The following is an 11,800-nucleotide window of genomic DNA, read 5'->3' as shown; positions in this document are numbered from 1 at the left end:
ACTATGATCCAATGAAACTGAAGGGAAACTAGCCAGTTCGGACAAAATGCTGTTTGGAACCCGTTACCGAGGGCCCGAAGATAGATCATGGTCTGTACAGAATGAACTCCAATTTTTTTTTTTTTTTTTTGAACTCCAATTTTCGTAAAGGCGCTCAGTGGTGTGGTCGGGGTTCCCTTACAAGTCTTTTTCCGAATTTATATTATAATGTTATTGGATCTACTGTTTTTTATTTAATTTAATCGGGCACACTATTTAATTTAAGTGGACCGTGTGTCCCGAATTCCTTTAAAAAAAGAGTTTTTTACACGACAAAGAGTCGTCAAAAGTCAAACATGGCTGGCTGTCAAGTTTCAATTATCTCTGTGAGCGAAAAAGCTTCATAACATTTCATTAAATTCACCCTATGATTTAAACTTATGGATATGTGAAACCAATTCATCATGTCCGAACATATTTTAATTTGAAACAAAATGTTATTCATTCGTCCAAACATGCGTAATATCTCTTAATCAAAGCATACAAGAAGCTAATTAAGTCATTAATTATATATGTGAAATCATTAGCAATCAATGATGATGGTTATCGTGGTCGCATCTATGGTGATTGTCTCTTCTAGGTGGTTTTTACGACATTAGCATACAAAATCAAAATAAATGACAAACTAATGCAACACCAATTTAATGTCACATTTCAACATGTAATTAATGTAATGTTCCTGAAAAGCAATATTAATTAAATATTATGATTTTAAATTATAACACCAATTTAATTGATCTGAAAAAACATTTAAATTATAATATATATATATATATATATATATCATGTTTTAAAAATATGAGTTATCATATTCAAAATTAATAATAATTTTAATAAATATTACGCTTTTAAAACATAATAAAAATAAAAAAATATTATTTCTTGTATCATTATTCTGCTCTAACTTTTGTAAAAAATCTATATATTGAGGAGTCTAATTGATTCTCGTGAATCATACAAGATGTTGATTTCCCTAGCACTAGCCTCAATTATGATAACGATTGTGAAGTGATAGGCTCCAGAAAGTCTCTCGGAGCTCAATAATTGAATGGTTCGGATTCTCTGCAACCTTGCCAAGTGACAAGGATTCAAGAAATTGACCGCATATGCCGACAGATAGCAGAACTCAAAGAGCCTTGAAAATTGAAATGAGGGTCAGACCAGGACAGTGTTATTTGTTTGCCCGTGAACACTTGCTTTGGCAGGTGGGCAGCAGCCAAGCAAGAGCTCACAAATTCCATGCTACCAGCCAAGCTAGGCCTTAAACAATGAATAAAGCACAGGCTACAGAAACAACTCATTCTGTACAATTATTGAAAATTCTGGCCATCACAAGTCAAACAACCTCTTGTATTCTCAATTATAAAGAGTAATAAAGAAAGCGGCCATCGCCTAAACTTGGTTCAATTCTCAAACACTTCTCCCTCTCCTCCTTTCTCCTCACACAAGAAACTGGGGAAGACTAATATCAAACTTTCATCACTTTCGCTGCTCTCACTCTCTCTAATGCGGTCAAAAATTTTCACGTTCCTTCTTCTCTCCCTGGTTTTCCCTCACTACATGTTTCACCAACCATTAATTTTTGTTAATGGAGACATGAAACTGATCCAGGAAACTTGCAAGAACACCAAGTATTACGACCTTTGTGTCTCATCTCTCAAAACTAATGCCACAAGCACAAAAACTGACACCAAAGGTCTTGCACTTATCATGATTGGTGTTGGAATGGCTAATGCCACGGCCACATCATCTTATTTATCATCTCAATTGCTTAGCACTGCACCAAATGACCCTACCATGAAGAAGGTACTGAGAGAATGTGCAGACAAGTACGGTTATGCTGCTAATGCTCTTCAAGATTCAGTTCAAGATCTGGCCACAGAGTCATATGACTATGCTTATATGCATGTCATGGGAGCCTCGGATTATCCAAATGCTTGCCGTAATGCATTTAGAAGGTACCCTGGACTGGCTTATCCATCCGAGCTTGCACGTAGAGAGGATGGTTTGAAGCATATCTGCGATGTGGTCCTGGGGATGATTGATCATCTTGGTTTGTGATTTGTATCCACTTTTTAATGCAGATCTCTTAGATAATTATTTCTGGTTTTGCTTTGTTTTAGCTTTTACTTCTAGTGCCCATAGTACTGACTTTCCATTATGATCTCAATAATTAATTGATTATGCTCGAATGATCATACATATCAAATCAAGAAAGTTGGTAACTAGAAATGTTGAAAATTCTTATCATCTAAACTTCATATGGCTAGACTGTTCTAAGTGCTAGTACTAATCTTACAAGCAATAATTGCAATGTAAGAACAGTGCACCAAAAATGAAAGAAGTCATTATCATGGGCCATTATTTGTTACAAAGCCTACCTCCACTATAAAAAGAAAAGAAATAGGTCAAAGACATCTTCTCGCCTTTGCAAGGATATATCCAGGGACTCCATTGCATGCATTTTCTTTTCTGGCCAAAGCTAGGGGAAGAAAGCAGAATACCCATAACATTCCGGTGCTTTATAGTGATGATCACCGACTCTTCATGGGTTTTTCAATAATTTTTTCTAGTCCAATAAACAATTAATCCTTAATTTATGACATGCCATTATAGTTAATGCTGCCTATATGGCCTTAATTCAATTATATATACACACACGCGTAATTCTAAAAATGGATGAATATTTGTGAGATTAGATGTGCAAGCATGGACAAATTCGTATCATTGATAAAAAAAAAATCATGTCTTGGTACAAAATACATATATAGTTAATTTTGTGTTTCATGCAAGTCTGTATAATATCTTATTAACAGATATAATCATGCTAATAATATCATATTTAATTTGGCTGGTCAAGCCAGTGATTCATTGATTTGAGATATGGCTAGCGATGGGATAATGAAAAAACTTGTTTTTCTTTACCAAAACAATATCATTTCAAGAATTTTTGCTTTTTAAAAAAATCAGAACTTGAATTTCAGGCAAAGTTTGATTTTCAAATTAAGTTTTATATATAACTATCGTCATACTCAATTATGGTTTCATTTCCAAAATATTCTAAAAAAAATTTAAAAATAAATTGTTTTCAATGCATTTCGGCCATTCGTGCTTTTGTTTTTGTAATTTTCAATTCTTTTTCTCTTGTTAATATATTTTCTTAAAAATTAAATTCAAAGAAAATATAAGTTTTCGATATATTTACGTTTATTTCATATTTTTTAATTACTTTTATTTCTCTTGTTAATATCTTTTTAAAAAAATTAAATTTAAAGAAATATGTTTTCGATACATTTACATCCATTTCATATTTTTTTAATTACTTTTATTACCAAATAGATGTTAATATTGTTTTTTTTTAAATCAAAATACAAAAAAACATGAGAAAAAAAAAAAACAAATAGGAGTAAAGTGGACAAGGGAATAGAGTGCAAAACAAGAAGAATAAGGGATCAAGATAAAATAAAGTTGATTAGGAAACAAGCTAAAGTGTACAACAAGAGTCCAAAATAAAAAGCTATTGTCATGTCGACAAGGGAAGCCCAAGCTACACGACCAGACTGACGGAAAACAAGTATGGACACATTTAGCAGCAATTTTGCTGTTAATTTTTACGTATTGAGCATCTTTCTCACCCAATCACGTGGATTTAAAGCATGATCTGCAGTGGCAGAAGGGTGCGGTGATTTGAATTATAAGAGAGAGGCTGAGATGAACACTGTGACATATAATCATCGAAAGTCAAACTGCAGAAACCAAAAAAGAAAAGTGAAGTGACATCGCACAACATGGCTGCCTGTCAATTATCTCTGTCAACCAAAAGCTTCGTAACATTTCATTAATTTCACACCAGGATTGCGCCTTTCGGGTATCTGAAACCAATATATCTGGTATCTCGGCTGTCGGATATCTGTCAATTATCTCGGCTGAATTTGCAGGTCTGAACAAAATTTGTAAAATAAATCTTACTGTCTGTAGCCATCAATATCAGTGAGCAAAAAGAACCTAACTTAAGATCACATAGGAAGCATATTAACAATACAAGACTTATAACTTGTGATTCTGTGAAATAAGACTTGCACCCTGTGAATATGTAGCCATTAATATTACTGAGAAAAAAATCTAACTTAAAATCACATAGAAAATATACCTCTTGCAGTCTTGCTATATTCACTTTACCGGACTCAAACAATGACAGTATGTGAAACCAAATCGTAAAGTGACAAGGATTCAAGAAATTGATTGCAAACAGATAGCAGAGCTCAAAGAGCGTTGAAATGAGGGTCAGGCCAGAACAGTGTTATTTGTTTACCCGTGAACACTTGCTTTGGCAAGGGGGTAGCAGCCATGGAAGAGCGCTTATAAATTACATGCTACCAGCTAAGCTAGGCCCCATACAGTGAATACAGCAGAAGCTACAAAAACAACTCATTGTGTACAATTATTGAAACACAAAGTCAAGCAGCCTCTTTGACTCTCAATTATTAATTAACATTAATTAAAAAGCTGAAAGTCATCAGCTATTTACACTCTAGACATGGTATCAAAATATTATGGATGGGAATTGTATTTTGACATATTTGTCCTTCTTAACAAAAACGTCAAGAGTTAGAGAACGTTTAGGAACGCGGCTACGGCTGCGTTCCCAAAAAATTTTAATTTTTTTTTTACTAAAATTTAATATGGTTTGTATATTTTGGATCGTTTTGATGTACTGATGTCAAAAATGATTTTTAAAAAATAAAAAAAATTATTGGCATGCATTTTGGCACGAAAAGTTATTTGAAAAGCACCTGCAACCATACTGCCAAACACGCTTTTACTTTCAAGGACAAGGGTATTTTTGTAGTTTCCATGAGATTCACTAGGCATTACCGAATTAACTGAGAGGAAATTGATCTACACCACTTTTTTTTATATAGTATAATGATTTTTTTATCCCTAAAAGCAAAATTATATATATATTGTCTTTCTCAAGTTTAATTGCACATAAAATTATCAAAATTACCCTTTGAAGCAAAAAAAAAAAAAAAAAAAAAAAGAAGAAACCTGTTTTTCAATTTCACCTTTTACCAACCCAATTCTTGGTATATCCTTTTTTTTCATGTATCCTTGGTGCAAAATCATATATATAGTTTTTGTGTTTTATATACTTAACCTTTGATTAATCCAATGATCTGTAAATTTAGGATTTGTTTAGGAGTCTGTTAATAAAAATATTATTTTTCTTTTATCAAAATAATATAATTTCAAGGATTTAAAAAATAATCAAAATCACTCATATGAATTGCTAACTCACAACTTAAGTTTTAGAACAAATTACTTTTATACGAGGTCTTATAATTATAATTAAAAATTATATATGATGTAATATTTAATTAACCGTAATTATTTGAAAAAATTAACATGTAATGATAAAGAATATAAAATCTTATTGTGCTCAAGGATAATTAATAGAAGAAAAAAAATCTTAAATAAAGATATTTTTTCATTTTTAATAGATTATGTATTTCATTTTTTATTTTTTTAAAATGAATCATAAAAAATAACTAAATACCACTCATTAATCTTTCACCACCGTAAAATTTCTCAACAAAGAACCTTTTAGCCACGTGGCAAAACCAAAATGTACCATGGTCTCAAAAAGCAGACCCACCCATTTCCCGCCACTTCAAAACTAAGATCCCGCTAAAAAACCCTTTTTCTCTATCCTTCTCTTCACCCAAAAATATAAACCCTAAAAACATTTCCTTCACTTTCCCTAGAAACAAACAAGAAAACCCACAAGAAATGAAGGGAGGAACAGTGCAAATTAATTGGCACGACACCAAACCAGTCCTAACCCTAGACTTCCACCCATTCTCCGGTCTCCTCGCCACCGGCGGCGCCGATTACGATATCAAGGTACACTATATTTCTCTATTCTTGAGATTTAACTTTAATTTTCCGCCTTCCATTCCTGTTTAATCAGTCAATTAAGTTTATATTTCTGCTGTTAGTGGAACTAAAAGTTTAAGGCTTGTTCGGATCTTTCTTAAAAAATCAAAGACCCATTTCCAGCATTTCAGTGTTTGGTATTTTATTTTCAAAGAATTAGTATATATATATTTTTTTGGCAGCTTTGGGTGATAAATTCAGGCCAAGCACAGAAGAAAATCGCGACGGCAACTTATCTAAATAGCCTTTCATATCATGGTTCAGCTGTCAATGTGCTCCGTTTCTCTCCATCTGGTAAGAACTTGTTGATTGTGATGCTGCTTTTCAGATTTTTGATTTTATGTTTAGCAAGTAATTATTGCAAATTATCTACTTCGTTGTTTCTATTGATGGAGTTTCTTAAATAGAAGTAATTTAATTTGTTTAAGTTTTGCAGGAGAATTGCTTGCCTCAGGTGCTGATGGTATGATTTTAAGTTACAGAGACTATTTTTCTTTCAGGATGAAATTTTACTGGTCATTTATTAGGTGATTCAGCAATGTAGTCTTAAATTCAATTTTATGCGAGCAGGGGGAGAGCTGATTATATGGAAGTTACATTCCACAGAAACTGGTCAAACATGGAAAGTCCTCAAGAACTTCTTGTAAGTGATTTCGTCATATATGATCTTAAACTTCCATGTGTAGCTTAGCCGTGATCTACTAGATTTGGTCTGTTTGTTTTAAATGTGGATATGAGGCTCAAGTTGAGCCTGGCATAGTCATTTCATCCAAATTAATCTTGCGTTGCTGATTGATTGAATTCAGAGAGAAATGTAATGAAAACAGGAAAATGTAATAATATTAATATCATGGAGTTTAAAACTGTAGAAGGAAATAGTGATACTGGTTTGATCTTTTGGCTTTGGTTGATGTCATTTCATTTGTACGAAGTTTTTTATTCTTTTCACCTGCGAAAATGTCCATTTGAAATCTTATAGGATCTTGGTTAGATATTCACTCACTTCTTTGCTCATTAATGATTTTCATTTTTCATGCAGATTTCACCGCAAAGATGTTCTGGACTTGGAGTGGTCTGCAGACTCTGCATATCTGATCTCTGGATCAGTTGACAATTCTTGCATCATATGGGATGTTAACAAAGGCAAGAAGGACCACACAAAACCAAAGTGCATAACAGTTGAAGTGCCTTGGTTGTTGATTTTCTGATTGCCCTTGTCTTGGTTTTAGGTTCTGTACATCAGCTATTGGATGGTCATTTCCATTATGTTCAAGGTGTAGCTTGGGATCCATTGGCCAAGTACATTGCTTCTCTTAGTTCAGATAGAACTTGCAGAATTTATGTGAATAAGCCTCAGACAAAGACAAAAGGTGCCGAGAAGATGAACTATGTTTCTCAGCATGTCATTACAAAGGCAGAACAGCAGATGGTAAATGATTCTGAGTTCAGACAATAAAGTGATTGTGTTGTTGATTATTTGTGCTTTAACATGTTGCAAGCCTTATACTTTTTTTGGGGGTGCAGTCTACGAAAACACATCTTTTTCACGATGAGACGTTACCATCTTTCTTCCGAAGACTAGCCTGGTCACCTGATGGATCCTTTTTACTTGTGCCAGCAGGTATGGACCTAAACAGAAGTCCATTTGAGTTAGAAGCCTGTATGTTTCTTTATTCTTATTTGTAAACGCACATGCACAAATGCTTGTATTGTCTTTACTCATCTCATGAACTAATGCCGGTCTTACTTGCATTTGACAGAATGCTGCTGTTGCTTGTTGCTTGATTAATATCTGTTGACAAAGCACCCTTTGCATTGCAGGTTCTTACAAAATGTCAGCTGCATCAGAAACAGTAAATACTGCTTATGCATTTTCCAGAATGGATCTTTCAAGGCAAGACATGCTTCAATTTATCATTTCTTGTTAATGATGTCTACCTAAGTTTTAAGAAGACTTATTCTTTGTCTTCCGTTCTTTTTATTTCTTTCCTAATATGTGTTATATTTTCTGATATGCAGACCTGCAATAATGCTCCCTGGTGCTAGCAAGCCTGTTGTGGCAGTTCGTTTTTGTCCAGTGGCTTTTAACCTTAGGGGATTAGCCTCAGGTATTTCAAGTCTTATTGATTTTTATTAAATGTGTTGTAGCTCAGCAAAAGGTTATTATTAAGCTGGGTATCTTTATTGACTTGTGCAGCTGGGCTCTTCAAACTTCCCTATCGCCTGATTTTTGCTGTGGCAACTTTAAATTCATTATATATCTATGATACAGAGAGCGTTCCTCCCATAGCAATCTTGGCCGGTCTTCATTATGCAGCCATAACCGACATTGCATGGTAAATTTTAATATGGTTTGAACTCTGAAGAGCCTGCCTTGCAAAAACAGATCATAGTACACATCAATTAAATTTTGATAGAATTAGAGTGGACCGTTTCTGTATGATTTGATGCATATTTTCTTACTGTTTAAGGCTCGGTCAGACTCGCAAGATGAGAGTTTCATTTTTCATCTTAACTTCTAAACAGCCTTTCTTTTTTGTGCTATATGCTCCTGCTGCACCATCTACAATTCTTTTGGATGATACATGTGGGTTGATATTAATATCGCAAATTACTAACTATGTTTGTTGCTAATAGGTCATCTAATGCTCAGTATTTAGCTTTGTCTTCCCGAGATGGATACTGTACTTTAGTAGAATTTGAAACTAATGAACTGGGTTCGCCCATCTCCTCGGCAGGTTTGCTGTTGTTTCTCTTTTATTGCGTTTGCTAGTCCATCAATTTACTCCACAGTTTGGGCCCTTTCTTATGTGTTGTGTTTTAATCTTACATAGACGAGAGGAAAGACGCAGTCCATCAGAACAAGAGCCCTGATACGCAGGAACCAGAGTGCATGATAATTGAAACAACGACAAATAATGGTTGTATAGCAGAAGACAGTGGAAAAACAGTAGTAGCAAAGAATGAAGGAAAGCAGCCATCACCAGTCTCCATAAGTACTCCCATCTCAAATAAGCCAGCCAAGAGGCGAATCACTCCCATGGCAATTGATCCACAGTAACCTAGAAAACTTTTGGTAGTCAAAAAACTATTGTATAGGATGTCTCTCCTCTCTCTCGTTTTCCCAAATGCGGATGTATGATGCAAATTGTTGCGGTGCAAAATGGCCTTCCCCCCCCCATTTTTTTATTGGTGTTTTGTCAGAAGTTTTGGAGGGACACAAACAACAGATTTATGGGAAAATGATGTTAGGCTTTTCTGGGAGCACTTGGTTTCTATTTTAGAAACAAAAACTTAGCACCCCTCCCTTCTCTTTGAGAAGAAAATGAAATCCAAAAAGTTCTCACTGATCACAGATATACGCCTCTGCAGTATTTCAGGCAGCATTGAATGGATTGATTATTCAAGAAAGGAAACTGCTCCATACACTATTAAAATAGGGTTTTTCTTACATTGTAAATAGATGCAAACTTCCCCATCTTCCCCCTCTGATTCTGCTTTCTATACTTTTCTTTCCCTGCAGCCGCCATGAAAAAAAATTCCTTTTATTACAACTTTCGACCTACCAAGGCTGAAGAGGAAGCAGCAGTTGCTTGCAATAAGCCACATCATGTCACCACTCATGAACCTCTAGAATCCATGGAAGATCAAAAAGTGTATCGCTAGCAATGAGATTCTTTTAATATCACACGAGGACATGTTTGAGCATGTTTTTAGATATTGGACACTGGAAATGGCTAACCAAGTCATCTGGGGCCATGCATATGTGAAAAGGGGCAAAGGTTTTAAGAGTGAGGAGGCATATGTGAAGAATGGACCGATTAAAGACACTCATGTACTTGGCTTTATGGATGTGATTCCTAGCTCAATCCAGGAGATGAAATAGGGATTTTCTGGGATAGGAGCTGTCGAACTTTTGGACTAGGTTCAAGAGGTTCTTTCAATAAAGTATCAAAGTCTCAACTTTGGCTTTGATTAAGGTATAAATTTTGGACCAGGATTTTGTCCCCTTGTTCTGTTTTAACAGGGAGGTAATTTTGTTTGATTTTATAGCACTACTCAACAATTAATTGGCATGTTCATGATCATTAAAAAAAAACAAATTTATTTCTTGACGATCTTTTCTTTTATTAGATACCAAAATAGTGAAGGAGAACAAACTCCAATATAACAAAAAAAAAAAAAACTAAAATGGAAGATAAATTTCATGTGTACATAAATATATTTTACTATTCACTGCATAGTGTAATTACTATTTTACTATTCTAAAAAAATTTAATAGCATTGATATTGAAAATGTTTTGGTCTTTTTACAATTCTTATTAGTCATTACTTGATAGATCAAGGTTAAAATTATCTTTTTACTTTTTTAAAACATAGTTGAATTACCCATTTACTTTTAAAATCAAAATTTTTAGAATTCACATCAAAGAGCTTTTTAGTTATTTTATTTTTTTAACAATAAAATGACTTATTACCATTAAAGTCAAAATTTTGAAAGCTTGTGTCCATCGGCTTTTTTATCTTTTAATTATAGTTTTTTTTGTTATTATGAAGTTAATTGAGGACAATTTGATCTTATATTAAACATAAAATAATATTTTAATGAAAAAATTGTTGACGTGTGCGAAGCGCTTGTATCTTTCTAACAACGCGTGTTACGTCTCTCAGTTGTTAAAAACTCTTTTCCATCGTGTCATTGTAATCTTCACGATGTTTCACTTCTATTGGGGTGACGTATGGTAGTGGAAGTAGAACGGTTTGTCGCCGACGACACCTCTCTCTCTCTCTCTCCTCCCCTCGGAAATTATACTGGTCATTCAAGTTTTTAGAGTTGTCCTCTTAGTTATTGATATTTAAACTTTAGTATTTATTCTTTTGATTTCTTTTTTTTTTGTTGGTTTTTTTGTAAAAAAATTTTTTGTTTTTAATTTTATCTTTCAATCTCAATTTGTTATATATTATTTTTTCTAATTTGGTCCTTATTTTTTTTATTTCTAGTTTTTTTTTCTTGACCTTTTTGTACAATTTTTATTTGTTTTTAATTTCATCATTCAATACAAATTTATAATATGTTATTTTTTTTCAATTTGATCCTTATTCTTTTTATTTCTAATTTTTTCCTGTTCTTTTGTAAAAAAATTATTCGTTTTTAATTTCATCATTCAATTCTAATTTTTTTTTTTTTCAATTTCATTAATTTTAACCTCAATTGTAAATTTTTTTTCTATCTTTAAAATACTATTAAGACACCTGAAGATCTTTTTTATGAAAAAAAAAATATTCAACCCCGTAGAGTAGCACGGACCCATGTCTAGTGCCAACTAATGGAGACTCAAAGAGTTCTAAGAGGCCTTGATTCCGTGTAAACAAATCAACCAAATTAAACATTTAATTTATACAAAGAATTAGGACAAATATTAAAATGTGGAACTGAGCTTATTATAACATGAAAAAAAAAATATTTTCCTTTGATAAACCAAAGAAAAGAAATGATTTTAAATAAATTACTGGTTGATAAAAGTACAAAATAAGTTACTTAATTCACTATTACTAGTTTCCTTCAATTATTATGTGAATTAAGGAAGTTTTTCCGAGTATTCAGACGACAGTACTGAATCTCTTGACAGCATGATGCATTGATATATTACGATACACAATAAACCAACTGGCAAATATGAGTTTTACAATGTTTTGCCAGCTTTTTGTTGTGCTTTATATTTCCTCCCATTATTATCTAGGTGAGATTGAATCTCTTGAAAGCATGATGCAGATATACTTTTGGGGTAGAATTTTTAACCTATCTATATCTATATTATTGTAA

The 11,800-nt window shown here is 33.2% G+C and overlaps 2 protein-coding genes and 1 long non-coding RNA gene across 3 annotated transcripts; 2 read left to right on the top strand and 1 right to left on the bottom strand.

Moving 5' to 3' along the window:
- Positions 1-1,362: 1,362 nt before the first annotated feature.
- On the top strand, positions 1,363-2,280 carry LOC7485071 (cell wall / vacuolar inhibitor of fructosidase 2). Its single transcript, XM_024605295.2, has one exon. It carries the CDS (start codon positions 1,546-1,548, stop codon positions 2,098-2,100), a length of 555 nt encoding a protein of 184 aa, XP_024461063.2. The 5' UTR covers positions 1,363-1,545; the 3' UTR covers positions 2,101-2,280.
- Positions 2,281-3,480: 1,200 nt separating this feature from the next.
- LOC112328130 (uncharacterized) lies at positions 3,481-4,458 on the bottom strand. The gene is made up of 2 exons (XR_002982755.2): positions 4,190-4,458; positions 3,481-3,979 (listed from the first exon to the last, which is right to left on the bottom strand). It is a non-coding gene; the product is annotated as an uncharacterized LOC112328130 (long non-coding RNA).
- A 1,257-nt stretch (positions 4,459-5,715) lies between these two features.
- On the top strand, positions 5,716-9,331 carry LOC18100911 (chromatin assembly factor 1 subunit FAS2). Its single transcript, XM_006380310.3, has 12 exons — positions 5,716-5,943; positions 6,159-6,270; positions 6,413-6,439; positions 6,547-6,619; positions 7,016-7,119; positions 7,206-7,405; positions 7,501-7,597; positions 7,798-7,870; positions 7,996-8,084; positions 8,174-8,312; positions 8,614-8,714; positions 8,811-9,331. Exons 1-12 carry the CDS (start codon positions 5,830-5,832, stop codon positions 9,035-9,037), a joined length of 1,356 nt encoding a protein of 451 aa, XP_006380372.2. The 5' UTR covers positions 5,716-5,829; the 3' UTR covers positions 9,038-9,331.
- Positions 9,332-11,800: the final 2,469 nt, after the last annotated feature.

The sequence above is a fragment of the Populus trichocarpa genome, chromosome 7, assembly GCF_000002775.5.
Source record: "Populus trichocarpa isolate Nisqually-1 chromosome 7, P.trichocarpa_v4.1, whole genome shotgun sequence".
Classification (NCBI taxonomy): domain Eukaryota; kingdom Viridiplantae; phylum Streptophyta; class Magnoliopsida; order Malpighiales; family Salicaceae; genus Populus; species Populus trichocarpa.
This window is presented reverse-complemented; position numbering and strand designations above follow the sequence as displayed.

Excerpts from the sequence above, each read along its gene's own strand:
- LOC18100911 (XM_006380310.3), top strand. The coding sequence starts at position 5,830 with ATGAAGGGAGGAACAGTGCAAATTAATTGGCACGACACCAAACCAGTC. Across the intron at positions 6,620-7,015 it reads AAAGTCCTCAAGAACTTCTT|ATTTCACCGCAAAGATGTTC; the intron begins GTAAGTGATTTC and ends TTTTTCATGCAG. Across the intron at positions 7,598-7,797 it reads CTTTTTACTTGTGCCAGCAG|GTTCTTACAAAATGTCAGCT; the intron begins GTATGGACCTAA and ends TTTGCATTGCAG.
- LOC7485071 (XM_024605295.2), top strand. The coding sequence starts at position 1,546 with ATGCGGTCAAAAATTTTCACGTTCCTTCTTCTCTCCCTGGTTTTCCCT.